This window comes from Drosophila virilis, chromosome 2, assembly GCF_030788295.1.
Source record: "Drosophila virilis strain 15010-1051.87 chromosome 2, Dvir_AGI_RSII-ME, whole genome shotgun sequence".
Classification (NCBI taxonomy): Eukaryota; Metazoa; Arthropoda; class Insecta; order Diptera; family Drosophilidae; genus Drosophila; species Drosophila virilis.
The window spans coordinates 16,767,478-16,786,425 of NC_091544.1; the positions used below are offsets into that span (position 1 = coordinate 16,767,478).

An 18,948-nucleotide genomic window follows, 5' to 3' on the forward strand; every position below is an offset into this window, starting at 1 on the left:
TGATAAAATGGCGTGTCCAACATGCGTTGGCATTGCAATCTCTCGGGCGTGAAGTGTGACGACCTCAGTGTACACGATTTCTCAAAAATTCCGTTTACAAAACAAAAAAAAACGCTGAAACAATATTTCTCATTCGCTTGCTTTTATAAGCCGGAATAAATATAAGTTGGCAAAGCTATCTTGTTTAACTTATTAAGATCTATTCTCTGTTAATTTAATTTTTACTTTTTGATTATTAACATCAATAATATTGTTACTTTTCGGCATTTTACTATATTTTCTGCAAAATTCTGTTAAAATTGTACACTAAATTGTTACTAGAAGTTTTGAAATTTAATTATTTGCTTTCCAGCACTGGAACTAGGGTAGCCAGAGTCTGTCAAAATAGTCGAACTTAAGGTATGCTGGTAGCATCTATTTTGTTCGGCAGCATTTAGAAAACTCTTTTTATCAATTAAACAATAAAAACAAGATTAAGAAAAGTATAAGAAATAATTTGAAAACTAATAATCGGAGACGTTGATCCTGGAAGAGGATATCAGTCAATAGCTTGGAAAATGAGCTCGGTATTTTCTTTGTTTTCAGGAGAATAATAATTGCGAATTCCTGCATATGAGAATAAGTAGAAATTGGAACAATATAAAGAAAAATGAAAAAATCCGAAATGTATAGTTTAAAAACTTACTTGTAAAATAGCCAGACCTCAAGCCAGTAAAAAAAAAAAAAAAAAAAAAATCTTCCATATTCAATTAGAAATATAAATAGAAATTCAAAAGAATGGTAATAGAAAATTTTCAAAAATGTTCAAATAAATATTTCTATGAAACTTAAAGACAACAACAGTGTGGATAAAAAAACGTGCATCAGATTTGTATTATATTTGATCAGAATTTGAACTACTTATAAGTGATTCGAGGCATTTGAACTCCCTACAATCTCGTAGGCAGTTAAACAAATTTAAATAACTTTGTTCTGTTTCTGAACTGGAACCCGCCCTGCTGGGCTGCTTCTAATGAGTCGCGGCAATGTTTTCATTTTAAACTGTATTGGCGCCTTGGTGATTCGTTTTTTATGCGCCCCCAAGGCAGGAGGCCAGCGTGCAGCCGGCACTTGCCACAAGGGGCTAGAGTCGTGCGTCTAGTGTCGCGGTTCTTTTTGGCTTTTGTCGTGGCGCGTCTGCTAATGAGCCGCTCAGTTGATTTTGGGTCTTATTTATGACACTTGTCTGTTCATATCTTTGCTTTGTTTCCAAAACATTTTGCTGTTGCATCAATTAAGAGATGCCCACTCGGACACTCGGGCTCTGCGGCTACCGTAGCCAAAAGAAACAAGTTTGGGACCAACTCAAACTTCAACTCGTTAAATGTCAGCCGGAAAAATGGTTTGCGGTAAAACGAAAAACATGAAAATTGAAATGTTTTATTAATATTTTTCAACAGCTCTGACGCAAGTTAATTAAAGATTTGTCTTCTAATGTTTTTCCTTTATTTTTTTTTTTTTTCGTCTGTGATTGCCGTTGCAATTGTTTAACTCGTGACAGTTTGGACACATGTAATAGAAAACTGTTGCCTTAAGCTAACAAAAATTAAATAAAAAATTGTTATTTTTGAAGTGACGAAGATTAAACATCCTTGCCGAAAATTGTTCTGCGTAAATGAATATTCTGATATTAGCAACTCGAGATAGTAAGTCGAGAATAAGTATTTTTAGATAATATTCAAATAATCTATATACGAGCTGTGTGCGATATATGTCTGCATTACTAAAAGCAACAAAAATACACAATAATATTATGTGCCTTGTTTGCCCTATTTGTGAACTTATCCTCTGACGTGCCTTCCATATGCCATGTCTTACAAGTTTTAAGCAAAACGCGTTTTGTCTTTTTTTTTTTTGCCCATGCGCTTCACATTTTTGCCCATTCAAACATTTATAGCCTTGTCGGGTGAGCCAAATAGAGAACGGCACAGAGACAGCAACAAATACAGCTACAGATACATAGAGATATAGATATATAGATACATAGATACATATGTATGTACATTTTGGCCAGCCCGCATATGGGGCGTTTACATTTCAGCCCAAACTAGTTTTGGAAATTTAGTGTTGCAGTTTGTATTTGATGTTGGGCTTGTCTCTGCTGGCATTTGTAAATATTTTAATTATTTTCATGACGCCCCGTTTGCCAAGTCTTGAGCTCCATGGGGTAGCCAGCCCGAATCGATAGAGTTGTGGCTTGAGCTGGGCTTTTATTTTTCTTCACCTGTTGCCCAATGTTTGATGACACGCGCTTTCTTATTAGCGGCTCATTAGCGCTGCCAATTGACGCCTTTGAAATGCCACGCCCATCAAATGACATGGCTACACGCAATGGCAGCTCGTTAGTAGCCGCTGATTACGCACCCAATCTTTAACTTAGCGCGCCGAGCCGACTCGATCTGAGCTAAGCAGCAATTATTTGCACGCAAATAAACAATTCAAAACATCTTTGGGCGTTTATCACTGGCCGCGCAACCTGGGACAGACGCTTGGCGTTTAATTTTACGGCTTTATTAGCAACAGGCAGCAGCAGGTAACTGCCAACTGCCAACTTGGCCGCTTGGTAGTTAGTCCAACAGCCCAACCCGTCCAGCCAGCTGGTAATTTGATGGCCCCCAGGGCAAACACCAAGTGCAGGCCATTCAAACTGAGCTACTGTCTTCGATGATTTGATTTAACAGCTACCGCATGGACAGCACCGACTCCAGCTGCAACTGATGATTACGGCATGGTTGGAGCTTCCATTTGGTCTGAGGTGTCAGCTGAACCGTAGGCCAATCCATGTGCTGCGCTGGAAATACAAAAATTAACAAAAAAAAAAGTGTTTCGGGATGCAAAGGGGAATTTAAATTATTAGGGGGTATAAATTGAATCACATTCTACGACCCGAAAATTGAAGAAAAACTGACGTTTAAAGCCGCGCAAGGCCGTATAATGCCCGATATGTATGTTCTTCAATGCCAAGCTACTATGTGATTCTCATGAAATCAATTGAAGCTTGGAATTATTTTGAACATGCAAATGGTATTGAAACTGCTTATTGTAATTCGCGTTAACTTCAGAAAAAAAATATTTTCTCTTTTGATTTGATATTTAATTTTTTTAATTATTTAATTTTTTTAGTTTGCATACATGCAACATACACGCTAAAAACTTATAGCATTTTCAAATAATGCCCTTCTATGAGATTCTCATTGAATCGAGTATTTTTAAATTTTTGAAGCAGTTGAGCTTTCAATTTGAGAAACAATATTTCTGCTCAACTTCCTCTAATTTAATACACGTATATACATCTCTCTCTCACTTTCTTTAAATAAATAAAATTACAAAAAAAAAATATAAAGTGATCAAATTTTGCTTGTAATAATTCTCCTTATCATATGAGCTTTTTTTTTGTAATCAAAAAATCTTACCTGAGCAGGCAAGGGCAAAGGCAAGCACATCTCATAAATATACGAGCTGTTTAGCTAAATACAACAAATTACTCCTCTCCAGTAATTCACAAGGCTTTTACACTAATTTAGAAATTATTTTAAAGAATACGTATTGCATTTTTGGCGAAAATGAGCACCTCCACGTTGTCCACTCCAGTGGCCTCGAAATCGGTGCTGGTCAAATACAAACGCTTGGACAAGGAGGCCAGGTCCCCACTTTTCGGAGTACTCGATAAGTTTAGTATTGCCGAGCAGGTGGAGGTGAGACGCAACTCCAGGCAGCTACCCCAGCTGCTGATGGCCACATGGCGCGAGACCTACACGTGTCTAGACTTTGAAGAGTTCCATAAACAACTGGTCGGCGAGGCACTGCAGCAATTTCTGCGCAAGATGCGCCGCCACTTCAGCAGCGTGCGCTTCAATAGCGACCAGCTGCAGGAGCAGCTCAATCTGTTGGAGCGCTGTGGCATCAACGAGCTGCCCGGCGTGCGCGAGTGCGAGATCCTTTGGGACAGCAGCAAGGGCGACAACTGTGCCATGTGGCCGCTGCACTCGCTGCCCAAGCTGCTGACGCGTCTGCATTGCCTGCAGCTGCACATGCCCGTGCAGATGGGTTTCGTTGAGCAGTTCGGCCAGCTGAAGCTATTGACGCTGCACGAGGCTGTCTCGCCGGAGGCATATGCTGCCATTTGGGATAGCTGTGAGCGCTTGAAGTGCTTAAAAATATTGGGGCGTGGCAAGGCAGATATAACTGGCATCTGCAAGTGCACAAAACTGCAGGAGTTGACGCTGCCCGTGACAGCCATAGATGTGAGCACCGCTACGGAGATATGTCGGCTGCCGCAGCTGAAATTCCTTGAGCTGCAACAGAAGGAGGCGAACGCAGAGACGACACTCGTTGCCATGTCCTTGATACTGTGTTGCCGTGCCAACGATATCAAAACAATGCAAATCAATGGCAGCCACTTGGGCACTGCCGAGTGGCTGCTCAGTCTGGAGCTGCAGCGCTGCATGCGGCTGGACGGGCTCATGCTGATCGATTGTCAATTTGGTGCCATGGACGTGACCACACTTTGCATGCTGCCGATGCTCAGCTATGCGGCCTTCTGTCATTGCTCCAATCTCAGCAATGAACAGGTGGCGGCCTTTGTCAACGCCTGCCCGGTGCTCACACAGCTCTACTTGATCGGCTGCCCCCAACTGACAATCCAGCTGCTATACAGTCTGTTTAATATGCGTTGCATAGAGCAGTTGGGTACTCCTGCTCTAGGACTCTATTTGCCAGAGGGTGAGCCACTCCTAGAGGAATTCAAGCTAAATGTAAGTACAAGCTGATGACCACAATTATCCTGCTCCTTCTCCTCCTCCCCTACATACTTATTCTTTGCACAGTTTAGCAAGCAGCAGACACTGGAATTGCTGGAGACACCTTTGGAGGACAGTCATGTGCAGCACGTGCAGTTCATATTTCTTCAACCCGAGTCCAGGCAGCAATAAATGTTTCTAGTGCGTTTTGAACCATTAACCATTTGCTTTCTCTGCTTAGCCAGGCGCCGCCGTTTGAGCCGCTTGGCTGGCTCAATTTTCCCCACGACTTGTTGCTAATTGGCCGCCCGCCATGTGGCGATTTGTCAATGTGCCCGACTCCACGCATGCGCCACGCAATGTGGCCATACACGCAACACGATTTTCAACAACAAAATTTGTCATTGGAAACTTCCATCGTTTTGGGCGGCCGTTTTGTCAGTGGCCAACGTTGTGGAATGCTAACAAATTTGTGAACATGCCACAGTTAACAGCTCCATGTGTCTGTGTGTGTGTGTGTGTGTGAGTGTGTGTGTGTATGTGTGGCCCACCCATTGTTATAATTATTGGGCGCCCATGTACAAGTGACAATTCAACTTTGACTGGCATTTGTGGAGCACAAGCGGCAACAAGCTGCATGCAACATGTGTTCAAAAGTTGTTTCGCTTGTCGAACGGGAAATCAAACAACTGTTGAGTTACACTTGAAGCTGGCGCTGGGAACCCAAACCTAACAGGTAGTATAGACAGTTGCGGAACTATAGATCCTCCAATAAATTTGTGCCAGTCTAGTTAGACCGAGTGCTCCAGTTAGGAGTGACTCGGAGATGCCCTCATCAACCCTCGTTAATTGATAATCAATTTTTGGTAATGATGTATATTCCAAAACGCAGGATCTACAGTTAAAGGATCTTGAATGTAGCGAAAGCCTACACACAATTGTTGGTGTCTTTCTCGAAATGGAACAAGATATCGAAACAGATCTTAATATAAAATACTTAATCTCTTCCGCGTCGGAGTTCCTGATCCTGTGGTAGATTTTTTTAACGGGCTTAGGGTTTAAAGAGGAACGTAAGCTTGGGGCATGTTCACAAATAAAGGTTGTACATCTACGGACAATAATACTTTCATATCAGTAAAAATTTAATTGCTCAAATAGGAATTTGGTTAGAAATGCCTTATAATGGTAATTCGCATCGGCCGTTTTGCGGATTTTTATTCAAATTATAATTGATTATTTGAATTAATATCTAGTAGATCTTATAAGCAGATCGCGAAATTAAAACCTCAATTGCTGCCAAATTGCGATTGTTTAACTCAACATTGATTGCTACTTTTATCTGTAAACCTCTTTCTCTCTCTCTCTCTCTCTCTCTCTCTCTCTCTCTCTCTCTCTCTACCTCTCTCTTTCATTTGCTGCGCCTTACTGCCCTACTGCATACTCTACCCCTTTGAGCAGATGGTGAATTCTCAGTTGCATTTGCACTAATTCGTTTTCACACTTTTCATGCTCGAGACAGGCTGAAATGGCCGTAGGGGCTTTTGATTTTTGCCAGCGCCTAATTTCGTAAACCGATCTTATATCGGGCTGGCTGGCTGTCTCCGCCCCACGATGCCCGGCAGCAGTTGCGCCAGCTCGCTAATATTTATATTTGCCCTGCATTTCTTTTGCACGATGCAAGCGATTTGATAAGCAAATGGAAATGCAGCTCCAACTGGGTGAACTGCCAGACAGACACAAGCCGGGCGGCACGGGGCAGGCAAGCGATGTCTGCGGCGGCGAAAGGTGCGAATAAATAATTTTCAGTAGCCGCAACGGCCGCCACTCGACGACCCACTGCTGCAGCCAGAGCTGGAGCTGGGACCCAGACCGAGTCTGGACACGGCGGCCAGACAAATATTTTATTGCAAATTTGCTGATATTGGACGACAGGCGGCCACTGCAGCAGTTGCCCGGCTGTTTTGCATATTAAATTTATTTTATTGAATATAGACAAAGATATGGACAGATAAACGAGTATGGATTCAAAAGTATTCAAGTTTGATGAAAGTCGCAACGATACTTTTTATCAAAATGCATTCAAAAAATATATCGATAACATGAAGTGAAGAGTCCAAATCGATAAATTGAATTGCGTACGTCGCGTAGTATAGTGTTGTGTAATTTTAAACAAAAGCTGATGTAGAGTTGCCATACTTACACGTAATAATACAAAATTATGCATTTATTAGCTTTTGAATTATATGAATTATACAAATTATGACTTACAGACCGAATCAGCCTAACTTGGCAGCCTTTTCACGGGCTTATTAAAATATGACTTAGTATAAACACTTTAGGGGCAGCCCTCGTGTGCATTTAGATTACTGGCTTATTGTAATACTAACGCACCCCAACCCTCCCTGCCGCACCTTTCACCCTTACCCGTGAAACTCTGAAACTCTTGCCAGAGCTCTCCCCAACACTCTCTTCAACCGGGGCCATATAATTGCTATGACGCCATGCTAGGAGCCCAGCGGGCGATGAATTATTAATTGCCGTTGATTTGCATTGAGATTTCTTGGCCCGGGTTCATTATTAGAGCACTGTTTGGCCGAAATGTTGCATGTTGTTGCAGCCATGAAATTGCTAGCCAAGTGTAAACATAATAATCAACGGGCATTAAATGTCGATATATGGCGATCAGCAAATGCGCTTTTGCTGCAAAATGGCCGCCGGATAACGCGGCCCCCAATTGACACCTGAGTTTGTCCGTTGTTGTTATTATTCTTCTTGTTGTTGTTTTTGTTGTCTGCCGCTGCTGCTGGTGCAACTGTAATTGTTATTTATGCACTTGCATTTAACTGTAATGGCATGCGGTCTGCCATGCCCCCTGGTGGTGGGCGTAACTGGAGCGTTTTGGTAGCTCGGTACGATTACACAAGAGCTTAGCACTCTTAATTGTAGCAGCTGCCAGAGCCATGTGTGTGTGTGTGTGTGTGTATACACATACATGCAAATACAAACGCCCCTTTCCAGGTCGGGGCGCGTTGTGTTATCCACACTGTGTACACACAAACGGTGAAAATCCAAAATCAAAAAAAAAAAACAAACAACACAAAGGTTCCCCAGTCAGGAGTGTTCGACTAGAAGATACCCTAAGCCCAGCGCCTGGTTGCCGTTATCAATATAGACTATATATAATATAGTCCGTTTCTTGTTGAAACTTTCAGGCCTAAAATATGGCATACAAAAGTGTGTAGATACTTAAGCCCAAGGCTATAACCCCTAATATTAGTATCATATAATTCTTGAAGGGATGGCAATTAAAATAAACTTGATCTGCGCTGACAATCGGCGTACCCACGTTCGAAAGTTCAGCTCTCTATACGGACGCACAGACCGATTGCTCTTGATCAGGAATACATTGGGCCGAAAATGAATTCTTCTGGCTGTTACAAACACCGGGACAAAACCTTTACATCCTTTTAGCCCATTTTCAATGGGTGTAGGGCATGAAAACAAAGAAAAAGAGAAGCAAACCGCCAAAACCACGCCGCAGCCGCCGCCCGAGCTACTAGGCAAGCACACGCGCTTAAGTTCAACTTGAGCCAAAGACGATGATGAGGCGGACGATGATGAGGCTGGCGATGTCGACGTCGGTGACGGTGACGATGGCGATGACGATGGCTTGAGTTGAGTTGAGTTGCGTCGAGTTGACTACTGTGCTGCAGGCCGTCTGGTTGGCAGTGTTGATCCCTGGAATTTGACTTGGGCAAAGGCAAAAGGCAAGCGGCTTTTGTGCTGCTCGCAACCACTTAACTCGCTTAAGCGCTGTTTGCTTGTCAAAATTGCAGCAGTAGCAGCAGCCGCCGCCGCCGCCACCGCAAATAACAGCAACAACAACAACAAGAGCATCAGCAGCAGCAGCAGCAAAAGCCACAAGACACGTCTCTTGGCAAGATGACGCAGTCAGAATGGCTCCTCAACTGTAGCCAAATGAATTAACCCTTTTACTTTGCACACAGCCAACGGATAAACAGTGGCTGCCAGCCACAACAACAGCAGCAACTGATTTGTTATATTCCTGCAGCTACTGTCGGCGCAAAGTTGTTGTTGTTGTTGTTGTTATTGCCGTGAGTGTGGGTTCTGCGTTTTTGGTCATCAACGTACACCCGCGCGAAAATGTTGAGAAAACAAAAATCCAATCCAGTATCCAATTGGAGCATAAACGGATGCCTTTTACAATTTCTGTTAATAGCAGAAGATAAATAAAGCCGTTGAACAACACTGGATACGTACAATTAGATCAACACACATTCCAATTCGACGTTAACAATGCAAAAGTGGCAACACTGCCACGATAACAGAGAAACGCTCGATAACAAAGATATGCAATGCAATCGATAACAGAATGTTAATGGTTCAGTTGGACCTGCAAGGCGTTCTAACATTTTCGCAAGACTTTTTGGTGTATATTTAAATACAAATGCTTACCGCTTGCCACTCGAGATGGCGAAGCGGTGGAGAATTGCGCGTAAATTCGTTGCGGTCTTGGTGTTGCGCGTCATCAACATAATCGCCGTCAACGGGCCGTCAACAACATCAAACTGCCAGCAAAATGTTGCTACTGTTTCCAGCGGCAGCAGTCCAACGAAGACCAAAACCAAAACAACAACAACAAGGAACACAACCACATTGGCAACGGGGCAAATGTGAAGAGGTTTTTTTTTTTATGATGAGCGAAGCACTCTCAACTACCTCAGCAATCCATGGACCCAACAAAAGCGTGTCAAACATACCTTGCAAAAACTGTCGGATGTGTGACCAAAAACAAAAAAAAAAAAAAAAAAAAAAAAACAAAACTATAAGAATAAGAAAAGAGACAACATACATATTTATATTGGAGTATACGACAGTGTAAAATCGGGCAATAATGCGGCCGGTTCTGTTTCAATTTTACACAGTTGAGACTATACTGAACATGTTGATCATGTTCTATCATATACGCGGATTTCTGGCACATCCGTTGGATTTTCTGGAATTCTGGCAACAGTTTATTCATTATTTCTTCTCTGTTTCCTTTTGTATTTTCACAATATTAACTCTATTCGCGAGTATCAACATTTGCACCGGACACCAGTGCTCCTTGAGTGAGGAAATCATACGCACCGTATGCGGCTTTGTATTCTACATAACCATTTCGCTGCTCACGCTGGAGAATGCGGAATCGGACTTTCATCTGATGTACCTAATAATTGAGCACGAACCGGAGGTGGAGCGACCAATGCATCCGTTCTTTGAGTTTATGCGCGCCCAGGCGGCATGCGCTCTGACCTGCGGGGTCACCTATTTGCTGCACGCCATCGTTGTCATTGATGTGTCATTGTCGAACGAGGACGACTCCGATTTCGAGAGAATGGTTGATGATTCCGATGAGTACACCGAGAATGTTGAATATATACCCGCCCGTCTCTATCTCCTGGGCGAGTTGGTGCAAACGCATCTTGAGCAGTACGAATGGTTTTATAATTTTGAACGCGGTGCTCCGCTGCCCATTTAAGAGTTTTTCTAAAAAACCTCAACAATCCTGGCAATCCAAAAAGCTGACAAAAATCAAACATTCTATGCGAAAACTGTCGAATGTGAGCACAAATAAAAATCAGTCTTAAATCTATAACTACACCAAGACACAACTTTTTGAATAGTACGCTAAAGAAAGAAAAATAAACACACACAAACACACAGAAGAAACATTAAGTGAATAATAATTGTATAAAAGTATTTGGTGCAAAATCGGTTAACAATGCGACCGATTCTATTCCAATTTTACACAATCGAAATTCTACTCAACATGATATTGATGTTCTGCCATATACATGGGTTTCTGAAGCAATCTCTGGATTTTTTACCGCTCTGGTCACATATTTGCCACTACTTTAGTTCGGCAGCCTTCTATATATTCTCGGTGCTAACAATTTTTGCTAGTATCAACATTTGTACGGGACATCGATTTTCGGTTTTTGAAGAAATCGTACGCACCATGATCGGCTTTTTATTGTACATTTTCATATCGCTGATGATCCTGGAGAATGCGGAGCGTGACTTTCACTTGTTCCACACACGCGGTGAAAATCGTTTGGAAGTGGAGAAGCCACTGCATCCAGTCTTTAGCTATATGCGTGTACAGGCTCTCTGCGCTCTCTTCTGCGGCGTCATCTATCTGCTGCACGGCGTCATTGTCATTGATGTTCTGATGTCCACCGAACAACGCCATGATGAGAATGAGAGCAACGAGGGTGAAGCTGGTTCCAAAATACCCGTTCGCCTCTATGTGCTGGGCGAGATGGTTCAGTCGCGTCTCCAGCGTTACAAATGGTTCAATGATTTCCGTCGTGGTGAAGATATGCATATTTAAATATTTACCATTCCTGTATACATTGTATAATTATATAATTATAAACATTTGGCAATGCGGTCTGCACAAAACTTCATCGTATGACGTCAGTACCGCAACAGTTTTATTGTAGCCCATGCCCGCGAGTCCAGAACGTGACGACAATCTGCCGCACAGATAACCAGCTGGCGGGGACGAAAGGCGCATGTGCCGGACTCCGGCTCCGGCTTGCGAGCGATGAAAATCAATAAATTATGGGCTAAGGCCAGTCAAGAGCAAGGCAAAACGTTGGCACTGCCCGGCTTCGCATCCAAAGTTCTCATTTTCCACACAGTTTGCCTGGCTTCGCACTGGTTGTGGCTGAAGGTCGTGGGTCGTGGGTCGTGGGTCGCGGGTGCCCTTTTATTCATTCATAAAACTGCGCGTTCACTTTCCGTTTTGCCTGCTCTACTCAAGGCTATTTTTAACGCACGCCAGCCGGCCGGAAATTGTGTGTTTTTGGAGACAGATTTTCAACGCAGACGCACAAGGGCGAACATTTTTGCAAAACTGAAAATTTTAGCATTTAAATTTAAATTAAAAAAAAAAATACGACTTTGCCCATTTCAAAAGTTCTCAATAAAAATTGCCCATTTAATATAAAGCATAGACTTATTGAAGGATAATTTTGGCTTTTGACGCAAGAAAAAACATGAATTGTTTAGTTACGAATTAGCCCAAGGCTCACATTCATCATCATTTATCTAACGTCAAGGATTATGCAATGCTAAAAATATAATATACGTTATAAGTATATTTTTATTTTCTTATTTTTTTCAAATATTTTAAAACCTATGAACATTTAAATGCCTATGTTATTATATAATGTTGCTTTCATATACATTTTCGAAAATAAAGCATTACTATACTTCTAAGATTACTCAAACAAAAAAAAGTTAAGAAATAAAAAGTTTCGTATAATTTCGTTACGCACCTTATAGATACGAATATATCCTATTGGTACTGTTGTTGCACTACCATGCAAAACTATCTAGCCGGAAACTTAAAAGGCGCGAGCTTGTGCAAAAAAAAAAAAAAACTGTATACATATATATATGGGAAAATCAATAGGAATGCCTAAACGGCAAGCGGCACACGTGTCCTTGAAATGTAGGGGACCCAAAACGGATTTGACCCACGACCATTCATGAAGGCCCAAAGGCAATTCATGAATGAAAGCCAGCCACAGTCGAACTCGAACCGAAAGCGGGGCCAAATGATTCGATGGACATGCGCAGTTAAGGATTTTTTTTAAGGGGGTAAGACCAGAGAAATTTCCCCTATGCCAGCTCTGACGTAATTACGCTCAAGGTCAGCGTAGAATTTCATTCATAAAACTGAAACGCCCAAAGGCGCGGCGCGTGTGTAGCGGTAAATTGTGTGTGCGCACGACGTGTGTACATGTGTGTGTGCAGAAGTGTGTGTGTGTGTGTATTTCGGCGTGTTCAGGCGCGTGCACTCCCAAGGTGAGCTGAGCAGCCGTATTAGCGGTGCGTATGTTTTTGGCAGCAGTTGCGGCTACAAAGGCGTCCTTTTGCGGCTTGTTGATTTTTCTACGCGTGTAAACACGATGCCAGCGAATAAAGCCATTTTCATTCATGAAACCATGCCAAATTGGCCGGCGCCCCGCCTCGCTGCCCAGCAAATAATTTGCTTAAGTTTTGTGTTAACATTAGGCTAACTTCAAGTCCCGCCCCTAAAATGCTCAATGAGTAATCTGCAATTTGGGTGCACTGACTCACTGGGCTAGGTGCCTGGCTGCAAGAATGGCAAGGACCAGGAATGGAAAGCCCACACAAGTGTACAGCGAATATTAAAGGTTACGCAGAGGCGTTGCGGATGTTGGCACGCATTTCTGGTTAAATTTATCATGTTGGGCAAACTTTGATTATATGGTTGGATGGTCAATAAATACTGAAGAATCATTGGTTATAACCTTATGAGCAGTCCTTGTTTTCCTTACTTGTCTCCCCATTAACCAATGTAAATGTACATTATTTTTTAAGCAAGCTACTTTTTTTATTTCTTTTTTTTTTAACCTATAACATTAAAAATCGAGCCGTTAGACATAGTTAAATAGTTAAATCTCGATTATCGGGACATCCACTAACCGGTAACATCTGCTAAAGGAGATTCTGAGTAGTTGTTTTTGTACCTCTAGTACTGGCGCGTGTGCTTTCTCTTTCGCTCTCATCAAATTTCTCTCTCTTTCCCTTGCTGGCTGATGGTTAATTAGAGCACAACTATATATTTATTGGAGAATATATATTTAAACTTTGCATTGCCCTAAAAAGTATGCAATAAAATGTTGTGTTACAGCAGCTAACAGTAACAGTGCTAAAATTGCTGTAAGCTAACAGCATGCAATTAGTATTGGAAATCGCCGCACAGATCAGTGGTAAACATCATGTTAAGTTTGAATTGAAAATTCGAATCGCCGCTTATGTTCTAGCCGAAAAAATATCAAAAACAAAGATAAGTTTAATAAACAAATGCATATCCCACTTATGAGGGTAAAATAAAGTCAACTTTATAGAGAACATCATCAGCATACTTTTCTAAACTAATACAATACATATAAATTCATTTCACATATATTATTAATTACCAGGGCTTTATCCAGGCAAGGATTTTCAGCTTCAGGGGATTTACTATAGCCACAAGCGACATAAAGTAATTAACTAAACAATCCTAACTACGTTGCATTGCCGCCAGCATTTGGCGCAATTGGCTTCTCGTTGAGACATTGTATGCCCATGAAAGGCTCGGACTCTGAGCGCTTGTGGGTTCGCTTGGGCAGCCCCTTGACACGCTCCAGCTGTGCACTGTCGCTGGCCTCACCGCCAGCCGCATCGTTCAGCTGCATAAGATCTGGCTCACTGCGAGCCAGCTCCTCCTCCTGGTAGACTTCCTGGGCATTAACATTTGAATTCACATTGGTCACCTGCTCGTTAAGGCACACATCGTCTAGGTCCACATCGCTATTGGAGAAGAGCGCTGTCGCGCCCAGCTCCAGTGAATTGGTCACATCCAGCTCTTGTTCGCTGGTCGCCTTCTTTGGCGTGGACGTTGAGGTAACACGTGAAAAGTTCAGACTCTGATCCAGCGGTATAGCAGCAATCGACACATGTGACGGCTTTAAAGGTGCGCTGCTGCCGCTGTTGTTGATATTATTGTTGTTCAGTATTTGCAAATTTGGAATGGCGAGACCAACAGTTGCTCCAATAACGGGCACATTAGTCATACTGTTGGGCGTTGAGCTGTTTCTTTCCGTCTGATGCTCTTTCATTAGCTTACAGGCCTTGCCCAATGCACAAATGGTCAGGCAGATGCGCAGCCCCAAGGCAAATAGGTAAGCCAACAGAAAGAGCAGCCATGCAGCCAAATTGTGAAATGACACCGCTGTGTAAATGGCTTTGATGAGCACCACTGCGAGCGGAAATGGTATAAAGCCCATGCGACGCGCCACCAGGTCTGAGTGATCCGAGAAGGCATGTTTCTGACGCGTCTGAGTCATGTCATAGGCCAAGCTCGTCGTGTACTCGCGATAGATGCTCTCGGGTAGCTCGTTAAATCTCGTTATGAACGCATGCTTCACCCAATCAATAAGGATTTCTGTGAACAGGACAGCAAAACAATCGGGCAGCATGACACAGAACTGTGTGATGCTCCAGTCGAATTCTTTCATAGTCTGAATCATCACGATGAACAGCAGCACAGACAAATGGAAGCGTTCGCGCACATCGCTGCAGGTCAGCTGAAACAGATTGTTCTTATCGAACTTCTTGAACACAGAGCCCTTGAGCTCCACAAAATTATTCGATATCATTATTGTGAGGAGGCCCTTATTGTTGGAATTGACTGCAACATTTAGACAAGTGGCCTGCAAGAGTTAAGAAAGTGCAACAAATTTTAAAAATGGCGGCAATAAAGTGCGCAAAACCCGCTGCGCAACGGTTTTTCAATTTCATATAACCTATCGATAGCTATCGATATTTTACCCACCTGAAACATGATGAGGCCGCTGTGCAGGAACACGTAGATGAGCGTAAAGAGAATGTGCGTGAGAACGCCAAAGTGCTCGCGCTTGGAGTGCTTTGGCTCTGTAGCCGTCCAGAAGAGAGCATCAATGGTATCCTGACCAAAGGCGGAGAGCAACCGATCGCCCACCTCAAGCATATTGTAAAATATATACAGCTTGATGATGGACTGCGATTTAATGATGTGGTAGACACGATTGGTGTCCACAAGCAGCATGATCAGCGTCACCGATATCCAGATGGCACCCTTGAGTAAATCACATATTTCTGCGGGGGATAGTAGGCGCTGACCACCGCCGCGCAGTCGACAAATGCGTGCCACAGTGCGCGTCAGCAACGACCAAACGGCCAGCAGGAACCTCACGGGCAAAAATGTGTGTATATAGAGAAAGGAGTCAGCGCACTGCATTATGCCATAAACCATAAAACGCTCCAGATCCCGTGGTATGCGCATAAAACTGTAGATCTTTTGGCGACGTGCCGAATAACGCTCCTCGTCGTGCTCCAACATGTAGCCGCGTGTCATTTCCACTTTGAAGAAATCATAAAATGTGCTCGTCTCCGAGCCGGCTATTAAGCGAATACGTAAGCCAAGTAAAAATCCTGCCATGATTCATATATATTTCGTATTTACCAGTGTGCAAGCGCTGCTGTGCAGCTGTTGCTGTAGCGCCAACGTCATCCGGAACTGTTGGCAGTTTGACCTTTGGTAGTTTGTAAGTTTCTTCGTTTTGCAGGTCCTCGATGCGGTTGTTGTTAGCGCTGACATCACCGCGAAAACGCAGCTGTCTTTTAATACCGCTGGTAGTCTGAGAATTATGCATTTAATTCTTTTTTTATTTTGTTTGCGCTGTCGCTTTGTCAGCTTGGTAGCTAATTATAGTTTGTTTTGCTACGCTGTTTCTTTTATGCGTGCAGTGTGTACACAAAAATGAAAGCTGCCCATGTATTTGTAATGCAGCCCTGGTTGTTCCATAATTATTAATCGCCTAGAGTGTGTGCACACTGACATTATTTGTAAGCCAACAAAATTTGGATATTTTGTGTTTGATTTTTGTTGTATTTATCAACTCATTAAATAATATGACTGCATCTATAGACTTGAGCTCCTATCGTGACCAGCACTTTAAAGTAAGCATAATCAAAATCATTTTCAAGGCCTTTAATTTATTTGTTATGTTCTCCAGGGCTCACGTTCGGAGCAGGAACGCTCTTTGCGTGACTCGACTACACTTTATGTAGGCAATTTATCATTTTACACAACCGAGGAGCAAATACACGAACTTTTCTCACGTTGCGGCGATGTACGCATCATTGTGATGGGCCTGGACAAGTATAAAAAAACGCCTTGCGGCTTTTGTTTTGTTGAATATTACACGCGAGCGGAAGCGGAGGCCGCCATGAGGTTGACCCAGCCCCATCAAGTAAATTTAACCCGATATATTTAACTTATGGTAAATTGCAGATTTGTAAATGGTACGCGGCTGGACGATCGACTGATACGTGTTGACTGGGACGCGGGCTTTGTTGAGGGCCGTCAATATGGACGCGGCAAGACGGGCGGACAGGTGCGAGATGAATATAGAACAGACTATGATGCAGGCCGAGGCGGTTACGGCAAGCTACTCTCCCAAAAGATTGCGCCGAACACGGACAACCGTTAGAGATAAGATCAACCCTTTAGCCCAACTAGATATTAAACAAAAAACCATTAAGCATAGTTCTTATAATTGCATTTCTTTTATTCACTACATAGTTTCTCTCCAATATATAATTGAAAACATGATATTTTGGCGCTGGGCCACGGCACTAATTATTACATGATTCGTTTACTACAAGTAAATATTGGGAAATAAACATTGCGCGTTTACTTCTTGCCAATTTTGTTGGCCAGCGAGCAGCTCAAGCCAGTGCCATCGGGCTCAATGTTTAATTCCTTAACCTCGCCGTTTTGTACGACCATGGAGTAACGCTTGGAGCGCACACCGCCTAGCGGTGGCAGGTCAATGTTCACATCCAAAGCGGATGCAAAAATGCCAGCGGGATCGGCTAGCATGCGAACCTTGCCAGCTGCTCCATGCTCCTTGCCCCATGCAGACATCACAAACGGATCGTTTACAGAAACGCAGACGATTTCGTCTATGCCCTGCTCCGCTTTAAGCGAGTCTGCTAAAGTTACGTAGCCCGGCAGATGGGTCTGTGGGCAAACACATATGTAAATACCAATTTTAAAAAATTTAAGTGATATTTTCGATAATTAACTTACCTTGGAACAGCCGGGAGTAAATGCACCGGGCACACCAAAGAATATCACTTTCTTGCCATTTGTTAGCTCGCCGGTGTTTATCTTATTGGCTGGCGAGTCCTCGAAGAGGTCCACCGAGGGCAGCTTGTCTCCAACCTAGAAAAATACACAAAAGCCAACAAGCACATGTACACACACAGCATACAAATGCATTAGTGATAGAACTGATGTAACCTTGATGATGGCCTTGCACTTTGTGTCATTCTCTTCCGCCCAAATCAATATTTATTAGGCATTTGCTTGTGCTTATGTAATTATTTAACTGCAATTGTTCTCAATGTGCTTCGGATGCTGAGCTATAACCTACCTTAACCATGGCACCAAGTGTTCTGGAAAAAGATCGCGCGTTAGTCTTCGTAGAGTTAACAACTCGGTTAAAAAAATTGCACGCCTGCATTTCTGACACTGGCACCACTTACACTTGCTCAATGGCCGATGCAAAATATAGAGTTGCCAGGCCGTTGCAAATAATCTGTATCGGATATGACAAAGTATTCAAATAAATTCGGTCGGCATTCTTCTTTTTTACTACAATAATGCTTGGGCAACAAATAATATAAATCGAGTAAAATCTGTTTTCTTCTTTGCGATATTATGTTAAAAGCTTTATCAGCATAGCGTCGTCAGTTTTATAAACAATTATCAGCAAAGCGTTCCAAATCGTCCAAGCTCTGTTCTTTCAGCTTTGCCTCAAAATCAGTCATGAATTCGTTGGTCAGACGTTCGGATTGCGCTTCCGTATAGTATTTGCGAAAGGCTCGATGGATGCAGTCGCGCAGCCCAGGTTTCATGACGACCAGGTTAATCTTGGTGCCCTCTTTGATATTTGGATAGGATGCGATTGTGTGGTCATTGTTCAGAGGTCTGCCAAGCAGAAGGAGCTTCTGATTTGTGGCGGGTATTTGTAGTGCGGCTTCTATTTGTTCTTTTACTTCCAGAATGGTGGAAGTCGGTGACACCTGACCGGAAAAGGATGACAACATTTCAATTGTGTATAGTATTATGGTAAATAACCAAACAACCTACCTCAAGTGTACAATCTTTGCCTTTGAGCACCTTTATTGTAATTTTCATGGCAATTTTTATGCGTAGACTCTTTAAAACGTATTTATTTTATAAACAAAAATCGCATACCAGTGTTGCCATCTGCAAGTTAGTGATGGAAACAAATTCCGATATTTATGCTTGTTTTTGTCGAATACAATTCAAATATATTGTAAACAACGATAGTAGAATTTTATTAATTCTAAATTTAGAAGATAAACCCACAAGTGTCATAAAATAACACTTACTGTTTAATTTTTTAATGAATCGCTACCTTACTTTTGTTGATTAATAATATATTAATTTTTAAAAGTCTCTACTCTTTCGATTGCAGCTTAACATCCAATGCGGCTGTGAAAGCGATTT

At 42.5% G+C, this 18,948-nt stretch overlaps 7 protein-coding genes across 8 annotated transcripts; 4 read left to right on the forward strand and 3 right to left on the reverse strand.

The window, feature by feature from the left end:
- The first annotated feature begins 3,488 nt into the window (after positions 1–3,488).
- LOC6629398 (uncharacterized) lies at positions 3,489–4,998 on the forward strand. Of its 2 annotated transcripts, none has more exons than XM_015171667.3 (2): positions 3,489–4,793; positions 4,871–4,998. In XM_015171667.3, exons 1-2 carry the CDS (start codon positions 3,603–3,605, stop codon positions 4,988–4,990), a joined length of 1,311 nt encoding a protein of 436 aa, XP_015027153.1. In that variant the 5' UTR covers positions 3,489–3,602; the 3' UTR covers positions 4,991–4,998. The 2 variants fall into 2 exon arrangements, with proteins under 2 accessions (XP_015027153.1, XP_002053578.1); XM_002053542.4 differs by having other exon boundaries at positions 3,490–4,793; positions 4,866–4,998.
- A 4,581-nt stretch (positions 4,999–9,579) lies between these two features.
- Positions 9,580–10,437, forward strand: LOC6629397 (uncharacterized). The gene has a single exon (XM_002053541.4). It carries the CDS (start codon positions 9,694–9,696, stop codon positions 10,318–10,320), a length of 627 nt encoding a protein of 208 aa, XP_002053577.1. The 5' UTR covers positions 9,580–9,693; the 3' UTR covers positions 10,321–10,437.
- LOC6629396 (uncharacterized) lies at positions 10,417–11,255 on the forward strand. The gene has a single exon (XM_002053540.4). The coding sequence runs from the start codon at positions 10,564–10,566 to the stop codon at positions 11,173–11,175; it is 612 nt and encodes a 203-aa protein (XP_002053576.2). The 5' UTR covers positions 10,417–10,563; the 3' UTR covers positions 11,176–11,255.
- Positions 11,256–13,698: 2,443 nt separating this feature from the next.
- LOC26531308 (protein TAPT1 homolog) lies at positions 13,699–16,193 on the reverse strand. The gene is made up of 3 exons (XM_015172399.3): positions 15,868–16,193; positions 15,199–15,803; positions 13,699–15,076 (listed from the first exon to the last, which is right to left on the reverse strand). Exons 1-3 carry the CDS (start codon positions 16,055–16,057, stop codon positions 13,889–13,891), a joined length of 1,983 nt encoding a protein of 660 aa, XP_015027885.1. The 5' UTR covers positions 16,058–16,193; the 3' UTR covers positions 13,699–13,888.
- Positions 16,194–16,210: 17 nt separating this feature from the next.
- Positions 16,211–16,953, forward strand: Cbp20 (cap binding protein 20). Its single transcript, XM_002053539.4, has 3 exons — positions 16,211–16,364; positions 16,421–16,638; positions 16,699–16,953. The coding sequence occupies exons 1-3, from the start codon at positions 16,317–16,319 to the stop codon at positions 16,895–16,897; spliced, it is 465 nt and encodes a 154-aa protein (XP_002053575.1). The 5' UTR covers positions 16,211–16,316; the 3' UTR covers positions 16,898–16,953.
- Prx5 (Peroxiredoxin 5) lies at positions 16,952–18,003 on the reverse strand. Its single transcript, XM_002053538.4, has 3 exons — positions 17,846–18,003; positions 17,500–17,634; positions 16,952–17,430 (listed from the first exon to the last, which is right to left on the reverse strand). Exons 1-3 carry the CDS (start codon positions 17,933–17,935, stop codon positions 17,101–17,103), a joined length of 555 nt encoding a protein of 184 aa, XP_002053574.1. The 5' UTR covers positions 17,936–18,003; the 3' UTR covers positions 16,952–17,100.
- A 39-nt stretch (positions 18,004–18,042) lies between these two features.
- Positions 18,043–18,690, reverse strand: LOC6629364 (ubiquitin). Its single transcript, XM_002053537.4, has 2 exons — positions 18,565–18,690; positions 18,043–18,497 (listed from the first exon to the last, which is right to left on the reverse strand). The coding sequence occupies exons 1-2, from the start codon at positions 18,610–18,612 to the stop codon at positions 18,168–18,170; spliced, it is 378 nt and encodes a 125-aa protein (XP_002053573.1). The 5' UTR covers positions 18,613–18,690; the 3' UTR covers positions 18,043–18,167.
- Positions 18,691–18,948: the final 258 nt, after the last annotated feature.